At 44.5% G+C, this 18309-nt stretch overlaps 7 protein-coding genes across 7 annotated transcripts; 3 read left to right on the top strand and 4 right to left on the bottom strand.

The window, feature by feature from the left end:
• Positions 1-229: 229 nt before the first annotated feature.
• PCOAH_00016430 (Dynein light chain) lies at positions 230-1408 on the bottom strand (the record flags this gene model as incomplete). Its single annotated transcript, XM_020058452.1, has 5 exons — positions 230-300; positions 643-720; positions 915-1038; positions 1198-1239; positions 1385-1408. The coding sequence occupies 5 exons, from the start codon at positions 1406-1408 to the stop codon at positions 230-232; spliced, it is 339 nt and encodes a 112-aa protein (XP_019914088.1).
• Positions 1409-3405: 1997 nt separating this feature from the next.
• On the top strand, positions 3406-5234 carry PCOAH_00016420 (Uncharacterized protein; the record flags this gene model as incomplete). The annotated part of the gene is made up of 2 exons (XM_020058451.1): positions 3406-3448; positions 3637-5234. The coding sequence occupies 2 exons, from the start codon at positions 3406-3408 to the stop codon at positions 5232-5234; spliced, it is 1641 nt and encodes a 546-aa protein (XP_019914196.1).
• A 650-nt stretch (positions 5235-5884) lies between these two features.
• PCOAH_00016410 (Serine/threonine-protein phosphatase) lies at positions 5885-6811 on the bottom strand (the record flags this gene model as incomplete). Its single annotated transcript, XM_020058450.1, has 1 exon — positions 5885-6811. The coding sequence occupies one exon, from the start codon at positions 6809-6811 to the stop codon at positions 5885-5887; it is 927 nt and encodes a 308-aa protein (XP_019914258.1).
• A 1551-nt stretch (positions 6812-8362) lies between these two features.
• PCOAH_00016400 (Cytochrome c oxidase subunit) lies at positions 8363-9362 on the top strand (the record flags this gene model as incomplete). Its single annotated transcript, XM_020058449.1, has 2 exons — positions 8363-8728; positions 8892-9362. The coding sequence occupies 2 exons, from the start codon at positions 8363-8365 to the stop codon at positions 9360-9362; spliced, it is 837 nt and encodes a 278-aa protein (XP_019913977.1).
• Positions 9363-10608: 1246 nt separating this feature from the next.
• Positions 10609-11673, bottom strand: PCOAH_00016390 (Phosphatidylserine decarboxylase proenzyme; the record flags this gene model as incomplete). The annotated part of the gene is made up of 1 exon (XM_020058448.1): positions 10609-11673. The coding sequence occupies one exon, from the start codon at positions 11671-11673 to the stop codon at positions 10609-10611; it is 1065 nt and encodes a 354-aa protein (XP_019914078.1).
• Positions 11674-14305: 2632 nt separating this feature from the next.
• Positions 14306-15250, top strand: PCOAH_00016380 (Uncharacterized protein; the record flags this gene model as incomplete). Its single annotated transcript, XM_020058447.1, has 4 exons — positions 14306-14383; positions 14590-14693; positions 14898-14971; positions 15195-15250. 4 exons carry the CDS (start codon positions 14306-14308, stop codon positions 15248-15250), a joined length of 312 nt encoding a protein of 103 aa, XP_019914039.1.
• A 567-nt stretch (positions 15251-15817) lies between these two features.
• Positions 15818-16981, bottom strand: PCOAH_00016370 (Uncharacterized protein; the record flags this gene model as incomplete). Its single annotated transcript, XM_020058446.1, has 1 exon — positions 15818-16981. One exon carries the CDS (start codon positions 16979-16981, stop codon positions 15818-15820), a length of 1164 nt encoding a protein of 387 aa, XP_019913980.1.
• Between the last annotated feature and the right edge of the window lie 1328 nt (positions 16982-18309).

Raw genomic sequence — 18309 nt, 5'->3', positions numbered from 1 at the left:
ACATTTAGTTTAGAAGTTTACCCAGGTGCACACATAGACAGGCATTTCATATAACGGGCCAGGTGGGGGGATAAAAAAAAAAAAGAGTGCGTAAAATTGCGGTAAGCATCACACGGCGGGGCACACATAGGGATGAATTCTTGAGGGATTGCAAAAATAAATAATCGCGATGGACAAAAGGGGGGGAGTAAACCCAGTGAAGGGACCCAATCCTCCCGCGCAATTTGCTTCACGTTTTTATGGCATATATGCAGAGGATACAATCCAGTGTTTCGTTTCCCATTTGGACGCTGCAAAGACCTGCGGACGGGGAGTCACCGGGGCGGCGCAAAGGAAACGGAAAAAATGTGAAAAAATAAAGGTGAAATAGGATGTTTAAACCAGAAGGGGGGGGATAAACCCTCAGGTGTTTTCAAATTTTCTCTTATCCCCATTCCTTGTAGTTGTGTGTGGGGGGCTTTTCCAGCTCGGTCTTTCCATAGGGTGCACACGTTCGCGTCCATTCACTCACGTGTGAAACATTTGTGCCCACCCACCCCAACATGCACCCACCCTGGGTTAACATTTCGCGCAGTTGTTCTTTTCAGCGCGGCGTTGATTCTCTCCTAAACGTGTCTTTTTCTCTCATTGTTAACTACGCACCGTCGGAGTTTTCGTTCCACAGACAAACGTTCGATGTTGTTAGGGGTGATCCGTTTTTCTCCATCAAAGTGCAGGTAGCTATTTTGGAAAAAAAAAAAAAAAAAAAAAAAAAAAAATGCACACAGGATTAGCCATCTGTTTGGCTAGTCAGCTGTGTGAACAACTCCAACGGGGAATCAACACTATGCAATTTTATCCTCTCTTTTTGTGCTGCCTAGTTGATTGTTTGCTCCCCAATGCCTGCATCCTCTCAGGGGAAGTGCCAAACGTACCAACGTATTTGAACGGCTTGTTCAGTTTGGACAACTCCTTCAAGGTTGTGTCCAGAATTTGAGATACCCAGAAATTGGTTTTCTCGTCATTGTAGTGCATTTTTTCCAGGAACTGCGAAATGGTCTTTGTAAAAGTTGGCGCAAAAAAAAAAAAAAAAAGACACACACCCGTAATATTTTCAACATCACCTTTTAGTGCACATCACGTGGATATATTTGCTTGTCCCACATGCGCCGTCGCGGAATTCCACTGTTACGTCTCCTTCTTTCGTTGAGCAGTTACTTGTTTGCCTATCTCCTCCATCAGCTCAATGTCGAATTCATCCTACACGGGGAGTATAGTTGATTTATTTGTGCTTCATGCAGAGGGGTAGGGGTGCAGCAAAGAAAGAGAAAAAAAAGGACAGGCGAAGTAGTACTCCTTCGTATCGCCAACGCAGGGTGCATGCTTCGGCGTTACTTTCAATTACCTCAAACTTCTCCGTGTCATTCATGTTTGAGGGCAAGTTCGATAAGGTTGGTTCGGAAAAATGAAATGAGCAAATGTCACAACGTACCAGAGTGATCGTGTGATCGCCTTGCACTTCCCCTTTTAGATGCTCCTCCTCACAGGCTAAACTGAGACGAACAGAATTTTCTCTTATTCGCAAAATTAATGCGCGTGATTTGGGAGACGGACAAGCATGTAGGTTATTTCCATTTAAAGCATTTTTTTTTTTTTTTTTTTTCTTTTTTCCGTGCGTCCAACTGTGCACTTGGCCTTTATCCATTTCGGTCCAACGGACACACCTTCTGCCGCTCTGGTGGACGCGTAAAAAGTGAAAGTAGACTGCTGTTCGTGTGTTACGCTATATGTCCATTTTTATTTTTTTTTGAAAAGCTTTTCGAGGGGCAAAATATAAATGCACTTTGTTGAGGAGAGAAAAAGGAAGAAGTGCCTTTATTGGGGTTAATTTCCCCTCCTACATTTTCCGACTGTGAGAAAAAAGTGGGCAAGGTGGACATGGCCTCTTTTTTTCTTTCCTGCCTAGTTCGGTGGACTACGCGATTAATCAGGTAAACGGTTAATAAGGTAGGAGGTTTATCCTTTTTTTTTTTTTTTTTTTTTTTTTGTTTCGTTCGCTTCTAAGGGGGGGCTCCGCCCCTTTGCGCATTATCATCCTTTCATCCCCCGCGTGTTTGTCCATTCGCTACTTGCCTTGGGGGGGAAAAGCTCCAATGGAGGGCAACCGATCAGCTGGACGAGTAACCGGAACAGTCTCTACGCGTGCCTCCCCTAAGACCGGGCGTTCCGCGCAATGCGCTACTGGTATATATTTAAAAAGCGCTGTACTGGATCCCCCCCTTAATATGAGAAATCCCCATGAGGGTAATTGTCCCTTTGGCTAAAGGCACACATTTGGAAGCAGAACGATCTGCGTAAGGGGCGGAAGCTCTGTCTCCGGTTAAGTACGGCCTAAACGCGCAGGCAACAGGGCCAAGGTTTGCAATAAACTTCGTTACAACTTTCGTTACAACTTTGCCCAATTTCGCCGTAACACATTTGTGCCGCCAAAATGGGGCAGAGAAAAATCCTCTCCCACCCGTAAGCGACTGTCCCCCCGTGTTGTTTCAGCCTTACCGAATGAACAAGAATAACCACTTGTGTGCATACAAAACGCGAAGCCTATTTTTCACAGCTCAGTTAGCCCCCTTCGGCCCCGCACACGTCAGCGTTAGGGTGATGAACTGAACTCTTGTATGTACATCAGTGCGAAGATGGTTTAAGGAATATGCTCACACGCACGGAAATTTACATGCATGTGTGATTGTGCATTGAGGGCGGTTTAATATCTGTAATTTTCCCTTTCTTTCTCTCTTTATCTCCTTATCTCTTTTTTTTTTTTTTTTTTTTTTTTGTTGTAATTTTCCATTTAGTGTGCTTTGAACGGTTATCAAAAAGTTCACTCGTGAATCTCACGAATGGTAACTCTTTCAGACCCGACCAATGCGACAAGGACAACTTACGTGTTCCCATTTTATCACACGCGTGCGCGAATTGGGATCCCCTTTCTATTCATTTTCTCATCCGTTTTGGCACTACGTTACGACTTTTTTTTGCAATTTTTTTGTTTTATCATCCCCCCCTGCTGTGTTTCCCCCTCCTCCGCAAAACCCGGCATCTGTTCCAATTAGCCGAGCAGGTTGGCAACGTAACAATCTGCCAGTCTGGCAACCTGCCAATCTGGTAGCCGCACTGCGATACAACAGGGGGTGAGAGGAGACAGGGAAGACCGATCAGCGGGTTTAGCCCACGGTGTTTTAACGAATGAGCAGATAGGTATTCCCAGTGAAGGGGGGAAAAGAAGGCATATCTTGCGTTCAGTACGTCCCCTTCTTTGGTTGTTTTGCAAGAGGCATTGCATGCTGCTCTGTAATCCACGTGGTGTTCCACTTGGTGTGGTGGCTTCCTTTCCGCTTACTGCATGACTTACCACGAAGGAGGAGCAACATGTCTACAATTAGATGGGTAGATCTGCTATCCAGCGAGTCAAGTAAGGGAACCGCAAAAAAAAAAAAAAAAAACGGCACGCCTAGTGTGTGTTACTCCGTCAAGTGTTAATAATTCCCCTCATTGTGCATATAGGGGGGGAGAGGAAGTTCTGCACTCTCTCTGTGAATTATCTCCCCCCCAATTTGAACTTTTCCCCATTTGGTTTTCCCCCCTCCCCCCAACTCGCAGACCTCTCCCACTCAGTCACGGCCAACGAAGATGTTGCCGAGAAGGCCAAGAAGAAAAAATTCCCCTACAATCAGGAGAAGGACCTAAACAGTAGTTTCTTAAATTCATACAACGCAGACCTGGACAACAGCAATGTGGGGATAAATTTGAAAATAAAAAATATGTCCATTGGGGAGAAAAAGGAGAAGGCACCTCTGGGTGATGATAAAACGAGTGAGCAAATGACCAACTGGCGAAATGACAACGGAAGGGAAAGGAACCTCCCCAGTGCAGCTCCAAACGGGGAGATAATCCACACAGAAGAGGGACAGTCAGGGAAGAACACGGAAGGATTGCCCCCCAAGGATTCACAAAGTGTGCATAGTAATGGAGACGAACAAACAGGTGTACTAGGAAGTGTGTTGGTGGAGGATGTCACAAAGGAGAAAAACTGTGTGAGTGAGAAATTGGTGAGTCCGTCCCATGGGGAGCTAAACCAGGAAGAGAAGTCAATCCCAAAGGTGGATTCCCCCAACGAAGCATCTAACAGCAATACCATCCCTGAAAAGGGGAATAAAAAAGGGGAGCATTACCCCAATGAAGAGAACAAACCAACGGAGGGAAGCAGCAAAAAGGAACTTCTCAAAAGAGTCAGCGTGCAGAGTGAAAGTACTCCATCCCCAATGGAAGGTGCAAAGAAGGTAAGTGAGAAAAGACCAAGTGCAGGGAAGAAGAAGAAAAACTCATCTAACATATCTGCACTGAACAAAGGAAATAGGAACAACAAAATAAAAAATGTTTCTGTGGATAAAGAGTCGATAAAGAATTCCTATTTCGCTCGATACATTGTGAAAAAAGGGGGTGACAATGTGAAGAGTGTGGAAGGGGGAAGTGTCCTGGGGGAAGTGTCTAAAGGGACGCCCCATAAGGGGAAGAAGAGGAAAGACAGAGCCTTGCTCTGCGAGAACAGCACGGCTTCTAAGTTCAACTGCACACTATCGCACGATGTGACCGTAGATGACAACAACGTACCGCTCAACCCGGCCAAGAAGGTGAAGAGCAGGGTGAAGGAGAAGGCAGCCCCTACAAAGGATTCAACCAACGGAGCAGTAAATGTGAAGGCAAAGGATGGCACAAATGTAGTACCCGTTCCGCCCGGGGAAAAAAAAATGGTAACGAAAGGCACCATTGCAGATTTCCCCCAAATGGCCAAGCAAGACAACAGCCATTTAGGAATAATGGAAAATATGCCTACGCCCCCCAAAAGTCATCTACCCACCGTAAGTCACTACAACCACCTGAGCAGCGATAATATCGACATGGAAAAGTTTAAAAACTTCGACGCGAACTTTATTAACTACTTGGGAGACATACAGAGCCACTTCAGTGACCCGTTCGTGAACTCCAATAGCAATCGGGTGAACAGCCGACTTAAGGAAATTGCCGTGGGGAAATCCACAAAGGAGTACAAGAATTATGTGAAGCTGGTGAAGTATGAGGAGAGGATGGATGACGACCCCAGCACGCCCAACGCTTATGAGAACGTTACGAATGCAAAGTTCCAGGCCAAGTACAACCTCTGGAGGAAGAAGCTGCACAAGTTTGACTCCATCGGGTAGGTTCGCCCCCGGTGAGGCAGCTCAATGGGGGATTTTACCTCCTTGAAGGATAATGCGCGAATTTGGTTAATCTGACCCATGTGAGGCGATCCGTGGGAACCAAGTTAGGTTATCGTACGATGTGTCTGGTTAGCTCTCTTGATGGGTAGCTCCCCTTCCTTTCCTCCTTTTTTTTTTTTTTTTTTTTTTTTTTTTCTTTTTTTGCGTATAGAGCATCTAAGCGGCGTTTCTCCCCCGCACGTGCATCGAAATGGTAAACCCGTTATGTAACACATCTGTCCAATCGTTTTCAACTTTTAAATTACGGACAAGTCAGAAGGAAGGACGTCAACTCGTCTGCAGGACGCAGTGCGGTGACGGGAAAAAAAAAAAAAAAAAAAAAAAGCTACATATATTACATTTCGTGTTCATAAAAAAACGGTTTAGCTAGCCAAAAGGGAGCGAAAAATAGGCACATATTATATTGCTTGTTCATACAAAAAAAAAAAAAAAAAAAATTTACACACATAGAAAATAAGCGTTCCGATATGTAACACTTTTGGGTCCCTTTCGACTCGTCACGTGAAAACGCTTATATGTAGGATGAATTTCACTGCAGAGAGGTTGTACCCTCCTGCTGGTTACGTAAATCCGATTTGTAGTTATCCCCCTCAGGAGAAGTATATCGGGGGGTACTTCTTCACCAAGTGGCTAGCGCTGTTCTCAGCGGCAGATGGTCCGAAGCACTTAAACTCGAAGGTCTCGTTCTCGTCTATTTCCATTATACTGGCGATGTTGCCGCAGCGGTAGCAGTAGTTAGGCGCGGACCACACGGTGACCAATTTTTTATCGAACCACCATTTGTACCCCTCCATGACCAGCTGGTGAGCCCTGGCAATGACTTCAATGTCGTTTAGGTGACAAAACTTATGAACAACGTCTGGGCCAAATAAATGTCCTGCACCTCTTGGACTTTTATCCCATCCGTCTTTATCGTTCGGGTCTGACCACATAATATCACATAGGGAGCCATTCCTGGGGATTTCCTGAAAACGATTAATTTTGTTCAGGTCTTCAATTTGATTGAAGGAAGGAGATAACCCCCCATGGATACAGAAGTAGTTATTTTCAATGATTGCACCGATGGAAAGATAATCCATCAAGTCGGTGCAGTATTTCCATACATTTATCGACCCATATTTTTTAATGCACTCATCATAAAATCCATACACTTCGGTAATTTGTCTGCTTTCATGATTTCCCCTTAGTAGGGTAATTTCATTTGGGTACTTTATCTTCAGGGCTAGTAGCAAAAGGAAGGTTTCTACGCTGTATTTACCCCGGTCTACATAATCACCCAGGAAAATGTAATTCACTTCTGGTGGTTCATTGCCTATGTGAAAGAGCTCCGTCAGGTCATGGAATTGTCCATGTATGTCTCCACAAACGACTACTGGAAGATTGACGTGCTTTATATTTTCTTGGTTGACGAGGATTAGTTTAGCTTGCTCACACAGATGCTTCACTTCCGCTTCTGATAATAGCTGGCACTTTTTCAACGTCTCGATTTGCTTCTCCAGGCACCTTGTTCTCATCATTCCCCGGTCGCCAGGCGGGGTGTACATGTATCGTTTGTGGTTACCTTACGATATGTGGTTGTCTAGTGTACCTAGCGGTATGCGGCACTTTGAGGCGTGCTCACCATATCGCACATCGACACTATGCAAAAAAGAAAAAAAAAGAAAAACAAATAAGACGCAGCCGTGGCACATGCTCTACATCCCTGGCGATGTTGCACTGATGACACGGAAGAAGATGTATCCCCTCTCAAATGCACACGCAGATGGAAGGAGATTAATCTGATCAAGTTGTGGTAGGTGAGGACCGAAGGGAGTTTAATGCACACTGCAGACGTAGTTACATAATGTGCGACACAAACGTATACCTATAAGCGGAGCAATAACAAAAAAAAAAAAAAAAAAAAAAAAAGACTAATCCGAACTGATTTGCAGTGAACCTCTCCCCACATTCGCTTCACCACATATACAACGCAACAGTTGAAGGGTTGCTTTCCCCACGAATACACCTATAATAAACTTAAATGTTTAGGGTTCCCCTTTTCGACCTTGTGAGCCGAAAAAAAAAGGTGAACAAATACAACACAAGAGAAATGCCCCTCGATTAGCATAATGGTATTGCTATAGTTGACTATGTGGGGGATGTGTGGTTCGTGGTTTATGTCCCCACCTGCTTTTTTTTTTTTTTTTTTTTTTTTTTTAACTCTCTCTCCTGCGCTGATTAGCTTTGCTTCCACATTTTGGAGAAGCTTCAAAATTGTGAAGAAAAAATCGAACACCTTGACTCACAACGGGTAGTTTTGCGCGAACGCTTTTTCTTCATCCATTTTTGGTGTTCTCGCCTGTGCGATGGAAGCGGCACGCACGTTCAATTCGTATGAGGACATATCGGAATATATGCACTCGCATACTCATGTGTACTTTTGGTGCTTCCCATATTGAGTGCTCTTTCTAAGGTTCCGAATTTGACGGTACATACACCTCACCAATCGTTCGTTACATCAGGGGGGGGTGGACTATTTTTGTGCAATTGCTGTGTCGCCTCCCTTCGCCATTTTGCATACCTCGCTTTTTGTGACAAAAAAATAAAAAAAGATGCGTGAATGTATCTTACCTGGTTGACAATTTCAGTCGTTATTACCACACTCGTTTTTTTTTTGTTATTTATTTATTTTTTTGTGCAAATCGTTTGGAAATACAAAGAATGAAATGCGGAACAGCCTAGAGTGACTCTCCTTCGGAACTGATACCCCGAGGGAAGCTCCATGACGATTTGGCAACGGCTTGAACTTTACTACCGCTGAAATCGTGCGCGCGTTAAGGCAGCATGAGCAAATTTACACCGAATGTGCCTCGATTGCACTGCAACTGTATGCTGCCCATCCGTGTGCAAGACTCATCCCACGGGGGCAGTCCATCCGATTAGGCATGATCGCGTAAAAATTGTTCACCACTCCCCGTCCATTACTACCCGTATAGTCACTCACCGTGATAGTGCAACAATAAAGTAGCAGCGCGCGTAGTGGATCATCCTACCCCCCACAATACACACAAAACACCTGTTGAGCGAAAATGCATTTGGTTAAGCCAGCAAGAGTGTTCATAAGGAGAGACGTGGGTCATTTCCAGCGGAAGTTCCTCCTTAACGCGAGCACCATGTCTAAGCGTAGGCAAATCCAGAACCCATTTTCATGTTTTGCCAATAAAGTGCAGAAAAGAAACTACCTCCACTTTGCTCGTACATTACCGGAAGATTATGAGCTGCCGTTAGATACCTTTCCAGAGAATATTAACGAAGTGTTAAAGAAGGATAAGAAGACACTTGACTTTATTCAGAGCTACTGGTACTGGAAGATTCGAAGTGAGAGCAATTTGCTAAACTATGAGAAGCTGGTGAAGAAGTCGTATAAGCAGTTGGCCGTGGATATGGGAATGCAGGTCAGTGTGCTGGGTTGTTAAGGAAAACAAAGGCGAATCCGCACATAGTGTGCAGAGACACGCCTTTGCGTAGTGCCTTCCTCACCTCACCCTCGTGCAGTACTGCTCATGCCGGAAACAAACGCACACTGTCAAACACCTTGCCCCTTTCCCCACTTTGTAGATTGCCAACCCCGATAATGAGCACATGCTGGCCCTGTTGGAATTTTACGAATATTTGAAATCGTCGCCATTCGTGGGACCCTTCGGCACCATTGAAAACCCCGTCATTGTGCCCAGTGTGCACACAGAACGAGTCGTGTGCTGCACAGGGGGAACGGGGGAGAACGAGCACGTGCCCCTTTTCTTTCGATGCAGGGAAGGATTCTTATATCGCTGCGGAGAGTGTGATCAAATTTTTATGCACGTGCGTGTGTTGTACTCCCTGGAGGATGGAAACGATCCCTTTCCCAATGACCCCGATGTGGATGACGTATTTGACTTAAATTTAATTGAAGAGAACATGAGTCTGTACAACGACGACCAGTACGTACGGTGGCCCACGGGGAATGTAACCTACCGGCAGATGTTTCTCCAGGGCAAGTGGGGAAATGAGAAACCGAACAACGTTTCGTATATAAGTTCTGAGAAGTGAGGCGCGGAGCTCAGTTATCATTTTTTTATGGAGCTAATGGTTACGCCGCATCGTGGGCTTAGGTGGGTGTGTCCATGTGTGTGCAATTTTATTTTTTTTTTTTCCAGTTTTTTGTTCCATTTCGCCTGAACAGGCATACATTATGAGCACCTTTTTGCTGCAAAAAAAAAAAAAAAAAAAAAAAAAATGCTACAACATTTTGGCTAGCTGGAAGTAGCTGCCTATTTACCATTGTAAATTTGGCAACATTTTGTCCTAATGGTCCTACGATGAATGCAAATTGGCACCTTAATTTCGCCATTTTGCGTTTTAGAAATGTGGAGTTTATTGGGGTGAAGTTTAACTGCGGATTGAGCGCAAAATTAACATTGTGAGCATGGGTACGCAGGCAAACATGGTGGGCATAAAAAAAAAATGAGGGCCTAATTCAGAGGGAAGATGAAATTAAAAATAGCGCAACGGGGAAATGCTTCGCTGCGTGGCTGAACGGATGAACTGTTCTTCCGTTGCCATAAATGCGGAATTTCTGAAAATTGGGGACATCTGCACGAAGCGGTCATCTGGTTGGCGCCCCCGCCATGTTCACAGGTGCGCGAGGCGGAATGGCCACACATCCAATGGTGACGCACTCCTATGCATCCATTCACCCGTGTAGTAACTTCACCCTTATTCACGCGATAACCGGTCACTACTGCAAACTCATTTCAACCTCAAGAGGTAGGTGTGTCATCAGGAAGGAATGAATCATACAGACGGAAAAAATGAAGAAAAAAAAACAGATAAACTGCAAATAAAATCACTTAATTCAACTTAATTCAATTTAATTACAAATGAAAAATCGCCTCGGTGGAGCTACACCAGGGGTCCCCCTCTCAGGGAAAATACGCACATATGTATCACCCCACATGTGCATCACCTCACATATAAAAAAAAAATTGATTCACCTGACGCATACATGCTACATATCGTTGTGTCTGTTCGGGAGAACACACATGCATATATGTTGATGGGTGGGTTTAAATTAATGTGAGGGGGGAGGGGGAGCGAGACGATGGGGAGAAACCCACTTCGTCTTGTATTTGAAAAATGGGGGAACCAAGTGGACACCGGGAAGGTGCCAAGCGGTTCAGGTGTGTGTGTGAGGCGTTCCATATAGAGGGCGAGCAAATTGTTGATAGTTGTTCACAATTCGGCAAACTTTCCGCGATTTTGTGGGTAACGTGTTTCGTTCCCCGGGTGGAGAGACTCAGCTCCTAATTTTGATGAACCTGTTTTCCTCCTTGATGGGCTCGCCGACCCCGCCAAGTCGCTGACCCACGGAGACGATCTGATTATGGTTGACATTCCAAGTGAAGTCGTTTTTATTTTCAAAGATCACAACAATGGATGAGCCCATTCTGAATTCCCCAATTTCTTCTCCAACTTCGACACTTTTATACGAGTCGAAAATTTTCGTGTTGATATCTCCCCCCATGTAGCTTAACTGATGTCTCAAATTATTGGTCACCAATTCTTCATCGTTTATTATTTTAATATTCCCTACATTGTATGCACTAACGGCTCCATAGTATATATTTCCACCTTTCCACTCCCCAGACAGAATTACCCTCTCGTTAATATTAAACAGATTGTTAATAAATTTAAACATGCCTTGAAAAATTGGAAATAATTCTCCAGATATATGTCTTCTAATATTATATTTGAAATTAAAAGGGGCATGAAAATGATGGTATTTTTTTGGACTTAAATAAAAAATGGCATAAAAAAATTTGGTACTTCCATCATTATACTTTTTCTGAAATTTGGATCCTAAAAATGTATTTACGTTAAATTTCACTCCTTTTACATTTTCCAGATATTCTGAAGTCAGCTCTCCGTAATCTACCAGTTCACTGTCGCATGGACTAACTATGGCGTAATCACTAACATCCCCAATGGGTCTCATTTCCTCCTTTATGTAGCGGGAGAAGAAGTCACCAATCGATTTGTAGGACTCTATGGGGTATTTTATTTCTTCCTTGTTTATGTGCATATATTTTATTAAAAAATTGAAGATGAATAATCTGTAGGTATTTGGGATTTCCATTTTTAATATTTGCCCTGTGATGCGACTCCTTGTTCGTCCAAAGAGGAGGCGTGCCCAGAAGAGCTTGCTGCTCTGTACCACATTTTCATTATTATTGTGTAGGCTCAGCACTTCATGGTATTTGTATTGAAACATAAGGATGAAGGACAGGATGGTCACCCCCGTGATCAGGTACTTGTGCTTATACAAGTAGAAGAAATTATTGTTTCGTCCATTCTTCTTCATCGTTCTACGGGGAGAGCAAGCACAGGGGTGATCGCACCAAAATGAACAGGAACTTTTTTCGTGTCACGTTCGTACACACCTCCGTGTATACGTTCTACTAAACGGGGAAATGTCCGGCAGTGTAAACAACCAACGGAAGCTGACTTCTCAAGCGCTTCTTCGCGATGGCGAATTTTTTTCCCTTTTCCTGTGGGGGACAAGGGGTGTGGTTAAAAAATATATATACATATATATGTATATATATATATATATATATATATATGTATATATTCCTCTTGACTTTTTTGTAAAACGTTTCTGCGCTTTTTAAATTTGCGTAATTTCTGTGCGACTCAAAAGTTTGAGCGTGCCACTTTTTTTTTTTTTTTTTTTTTTTTTTTTTTCCCTTTTTTCCCACACGCGGGGGATGTAAATACAGATGAATGTATGCACTCAGGTACGCACTTGTATACAGGTCAAATAACCAATGCAACTGGTGCTCGTCGTGGCGATTTTTCCATCTCGTGCGATTGAACAAAAATTGTTCATTCGATTGGGGATGGCGGTGGTGCCACCACGCAGCGCAACCGGGTTGGAGTTCCTGACTCGGCGCTGCACACCCTGTTAATCTGCCCCAACATAAATATATCGAATTTCTTTTTGAATCCCTTCCCACATCGATGGGTGGACAAAAAACAGAGACTACACATGCATACGGTTGGTTACACTACTCTTTAATTACCTTTGCTCTTTCTTCTTTCGGGAAAAAAAAAGATTACTTCGCCCTGATGAAGGAAGTTAGCAGAATTGTGCGTGCTCCACCTATGCATGCAAAGATACCCATCAGGGGGATTGTAACGTCCGCCACTACTTTTTGCTAATGACGTAGGGGCGGGGTGAAAACTCGAAACGGGGGAATAACGCAAGAAAGGATGCACTATTCAAAAAGGATTAAAAAAAAGACGATGGTAAAAACATATTTTCCAAATGGATGATAATTCATGGTTAAGGGTTGGAGAAGGGAAGGTTTTCTCTGCAAGGGAACGTGACCACACTGAGCTCGCTACTGTGTAAATGGCTATACTGTGCTGTCACGTTGGATGTGTAACGCGGTGTGCACCCGAAGTGCCCTCATAATCAGGGGAGAGACTCCTACCCAGCTTAAGTGCACACGTTTGTATGAGGAGACATGGATTCATCACTAGTTGGAAATTCGGAGGGGAAAATAAAACTGCACATAAAATAGGGGTAAAAATAAAATAGGCAAAGTTTGGCGCAATACCTACAGGAGGGAGACACACCAGGGGCGCGCACATATACAAATGAGCGTACACGTGGCGGTCATCACACAGTCTTCCAGAGACACCCCTCCAAAGTGAGAATGAATAACATGGCAATTAAAAAGGACGAAAAAAAGATAAACAAAAAAAAAGGAAAAGAACGTCGCATGCCTAATTGTCATGCGAAGTAAGCGTGAAGGAGCGCTGGGACGACTAAAAAAACAAAACAAAAAAAAGGTAGGAACATGTAGATATATATACTTAATAAAAAAATAGCGTTCCCAAATTGGGGAATCATAAAAAGGGGTTCATCAGGATGGAAACGCTTTTCCATTATATGCAGATAAATGTACATTCGAAAGTGTTCCCTTTGGGGAAAAAAGAAAAAAATGAAAAAAACGAATCGACGTGCGACATCTACATGTAGGAAAAAAGTTGCTTTAAGAATCCCTGCAGACTGCATACACGTAGAAGGATGGTCTGCAAGGTATGCCTTCCGTTGTATAGGATTTAAATTGCGGGGCACTGTGGGGTAAGCACTTCTTTTCTGCACTAAGGATGGTCGACACGATGGAAGTGGAGGAAGAAATGCACACCGGGATCATGAATAGAAAAGCCGCACCAATCAAGGTCGGCATATCACTTTTTCCCGCAATGAGGCGAACCACAGGGCGGGTGCAATAACGCAGCTAACACTCGCAGCGAAAAGGCGAGAATCCCAGCGCCGTGCACGTATCACTGGTTTGCCGCCCCTTTGGAATGCCCCAACTTAGTTAGGAGGGCAAATGGGGCATACACGTTTTCTCTCTTGCCCTTGTAAAAAGCAGCCCCTCCTGACGTGCACGCATTTCATCTCTGTGCATACTGGCACGGCGTGCAGTTCTGCTGAATGAAGAGATCGAATCACGCAGAGGAAATTTTCAGTGCGGCCAGGCGAAAAAATAGCGCCATGTTCGGCAAGGGTAATAAAAAAAAAAAAAAGGACCATCCCGCTCATCGATCGGATGCTCTTCCCCCCGCGTGAGGAAAAAATTGAGGCAATATTTCCAAGAGGCGCATCCGAAAGGTCGGCATACCGCCCAGGAAAAAAAAAAAATTCCCGAAGGGAAAAGGTGTACACGAAAAAAAAAAAAAAAATTATGCTTTGCCTAATCGGCTATCAGCAAAGGTGTTACCACTTGACAAAACCGAACTGCTATTTTTGTTCATCCCCAGGTGTAACGGGCATCCCATTGTGCGTATGTTTTTCCTGCCCCTTAAAATGAAACACCACTCAAACTTCATACAAAGTTGAGGAAAAAAAAGTTAACACATAACAAGTAACAGTTAACGGTGAACAGATAGCGAAGCATATAACGCATACACGTGGCACAATGACGTCCTCGCATTTCCTAGACCCCAAACTGATGAAAAACTACGATGAGCTGACCGCTCACAACCCCCATTCCAGCGTAAGTCTTCACTGGAGGGTGCATGCATCGTAGCGTCCACGTGTGCGCCCACCTTACACATGGCAGCAAATGTGGGGAGACTCCTGACGCGTGTGCCTGATGGATCAGTGATGCTAACAAATGTTGTGTGTGCATTCAGGTCACCTTTTATGAACTACATATTACATGTATGATTCTCTCTCTGCCAACTCTTTCTTATTCAACAGGACCCACGATTTCTGCAGATGAATCAGTTTAACCACTGCGCGTATAGATACACCATGTTCTGTCGATGTGCACGTGAACTGGGGGAAGACAACCCCCGCTGCAAGTGAGTCGCCCTCCGGACATGTCACCAAAATGTTGCAGTTGCAATTTACGCATGTCCATGGGGAAATTCTTAAACGTTACTTTATCAGTTTCGTTCGACGTGAGGGGTGTATCGGTGGAAAAGGATAGATGCTCCCCCGTCTTATGCGTTTTTACCCCGTTGTATGAGTTTTTACCCTTTCTTTCCCCTTTGCCCACTGCACAGATTTCAGTATTACCGAGCCCAAATTGCCTGCACAGCGGAGCAGCTGGAGGACTGGAATGACCACAGAGAGAAAGGTAGGAGTTGCCCATTTTGGAGAACGATACCACATCGGATGAGAAGCGCGTTGCATGCATTTTGTTTCTTTTTCCAAGCGGGGATAACACCGAAGGCACTCCAACCATGTGTGTCTTTACCCCGTATTGTGCACAGACACATGCGTGTACAAGTGACCATTCATTAACCCACGTATATTAACAACCCCTAATGTGTGTATTTTTTTTTTACCCCTTTTTGCAGGAACGTGTGTGATGGATGTGCTTCCCGACCGGCTTACCGCTCACCTGAGGCAGTGATGCGCTTTGCATGGGCGATGTGACAACCGGTGTGATCAACGATGTTGCCGCGATGTTGCCCATTCGATGGTGCAATTTTTTCAAAATGAATGAAGAAGCTATTTTAATTGTTGACAAGGAGGATATTTTTTTTTTTTTTTTTTTTTTTTTTTTTTTTTTTCCTGTTTATTCCTCTATGCAGAGTGACGCTGCGCGTGGCCATGTTACTCCCTAGAGGCTTCTTTGGATGGCTCCCCGAGTGACCATCTCAAGTGGCCATTTGTGGTGCTCCCCGCTGCTGTGTCTTCCCCTATTTTTTAGTACAAAAAAAAAAAAAAAAAAAAAAAAAAAACACTTCACGGCTGTCCTTAATCCAACCTTCGAATAAGCAGCCCCCCCAAAAATGTACATTACAAATTTTGCACAAGTGGGGTGTCGAACCTTTCTCGTTTCAGCGGAACTGCTCTGAGGGTCAGGAAACCGCACACGATAAGGAGGGCACCCTACAGTACTAAAAACACCGCACCCCACAGCAGTATTACATGCACCCTCATGTAGTTGCTGTCCCCCTTGGCACCGCTTGTTGAACTAAAAATTCTCGTTCACGAGGACGTGTGGCTTGCTTAATAGCTCTATGGACTCCTTTATCTCTTTGAGTTTTTTCCCCAGTTCGATTTTTTTGGCCTTGTCTTTGTTTGTCTTATATTCCTGTGTTGTCTCCGTTAGTTGTGAGTGCAGTTCCTTTAGGACGTAGTTCCTCTCGTCGTTCTTCAGGACCCTGTACCCCTCTGGCACGTCCGTGGAGTCGTCCACAATGTCCTTCTTCTTCTTCAGCATGTAGGTGGGTAGCTTGCCAAAGTTCTTGTGGAGGTTGTTCCTCTTTTCCTGGCTGCTCCGTAGTTCGCTCCCCCGTTTTGAAAGTTTCTCTATGAGGCTGCTTTCGCGTTTAGCGTGTGCGTTTACAGGGTTGGTTTCTGCGGCTGCATCTTCACGCTTCTCATTTTGGAATTTGCGGGACGCCTCCTCACACTCTGCTTCTTCCCCTTCGTACTCCGCTTCCTCCTCTTCGTATTCTACTTCCTCCTCGTATTCCACTTCTTCGTCCTCGTAATCTACTTCTTCATCTTCGTATTCTACTTCTTCCTCCACATACTCTACATCCTCTTCTCCTTCTTCGTACTCTGCTTCATCCCCCTCCTCTTCCACCACTTCCTCTTCTTCATCCCCTGCATATTCATCCTCCCCTTCTTCATACTCCACCTGCTGCTCGTCCACCTGCCCTAGGGAAGATCCCTCCGTGACGACCCTCTTCGGTTGCGTTGCCTTACTCACGCCCAGAGAGCCCTCCCCACCTTTCTGCAAATTTCTAGCCACCTTAGAAGCCACATTTTCAAACCTTTTCATTTTAAATGGCTTCTTATTCTTTTCTTCTTCCTTCTGTTCCAGGACCTTCTTCTGTAGAGACACCTTCTCCTGTATTTTCATAAAATTCTCCTTCATGTAATTTTTGTCTTCCTTGGTTCTAATATGAGGGAATGCTTTGTTTATGTCTTTCATTCTGTTAACGAAGCTGCTGGACGACAGTTGGTTCTGTGCGTTAATTTTTCTCTGTGCATTGTTTTGTGTACTAATTGCTTTGGTAGCCTTATACAACTCTCTTTCCTCCTTCAGTTTTTTCCTGTGCTTTCTGGCTAGCACCTTGCGAACGTTTTCGCTCAGATTTTCGTTTTTGCTCTGCTGAGGCGTAGACATGGTGTAGGTATGGGGATGGTTCACGTTTAGGGTTAGAGGGGGTGCAATTATGGGTGCACTGATTTGGAGGTAGACACTTACCCCCTTCCCCCAGGGGGGGGCATCTGTCTGTCCACCCCCGTGCCGTTGGTCTTCTCACCAAATAGCACATGAACGTTACGTTGCGTAATGATACGATCGACCGACAGAAACAATGCACGTACTTACTTGGTTCATCATGGGGACTACAAAAAATTTTCAATGGGAAAAACTGAAGCGGTGTGGATACGTTTGTTCCTTTTCAATCCATTTAGTTCCCTCAAATGGGAAGTGTAGACATGAACCTTACGTTGTGTTGTTTTGTAAGTTTTGTTGGTAAGAATGGTGGAAAAGGGGAAAAATATTTCAGGGGAAAGAAGTTTTTTTTTCCCACCGTTGGGGAAAGAGGTGGAGGATGCAAACGGAGGGGAGGTGCTTCCTACATGTGCATACACATGGCTCTGCTCCGAGGTGTTATAAAGCCATTGTTGCTGTTCCTCTTCTCCTAAATGGACGGCGGTGTCTAGCGGGTGAATGGTTTCACAGATGTGGCATCTCCTGTGCACACATAGTACGTATAATTAATTTTGTGCTTTTCCTGGACGTGTATTTTTGGGGGCCTTTGCATTTTTTCCTCTCTCCTTCGCGATTTTTTTTTTTTTTTTTTTTTTTTGGAGAAGAGGCTGTCTATGGATATTGCAGCGTTTTCGTGAAGGATTACGCAAAGAAGAATACTAAAATGGGATATAATTGTCTCTCAATTGGGGATTTTTTTTTTTTTTCACATATCTTCACTTTAGTCACCCCGCAGAGGACCTTGAAGAAACCACACAACTGTCACCTGGAAGGAATGAACGAATGAACTACGTGCGTGTCTGCACTTTGGGACGCCGCTGCGGAAGTTGAAGAAAATTTGATCCTTTAGAAGAAGTGACAGAATTTAGAGTGTCCATAAATTTTATGTCTCCACTGAGACGGGGCGTGCATAGTGTAGGGATTCCTCGGGGGAAAAGACCAACAAGTTGGACTCTTTCCATGCACCGAGTTGACCGGTCCCCAGCGTGACGCAACATAACTGCAATTCCCCTCAACCAACCGACCAATGGCAGAAAAGGAAGCCCTCTTTCACAACAGCATAAACGACCCGTACGTGGTGAACTACGTGTGGCTTTACGGAGACAACATGCGGGCTGCGCCCAGGACACCCCCGGAGATATCCACCCCTAATTGGACCAACGTCAGAGGTGGCAGTGAAGACACCTACAGTAGGGGCAACAAGGGGGGGTACTTCATGCGGGAATTTTCGCAAC

This window comes from Plasmodium coatneyi, chromosome 7, assembly GCF_001680005.1.
Source record: "Plasmodium coatneyi strain Hackeri chromosome 7, complete sequence".
NCBI lineage: Eukaryota > Apicomplexa > Aconoidasida > Haemosporida > Plasmodiidae > Plasmodium > Plasmodium coatneyi.
This window is presented reverse-complemented; position numbering and strand designations above follow the sequence as displayed.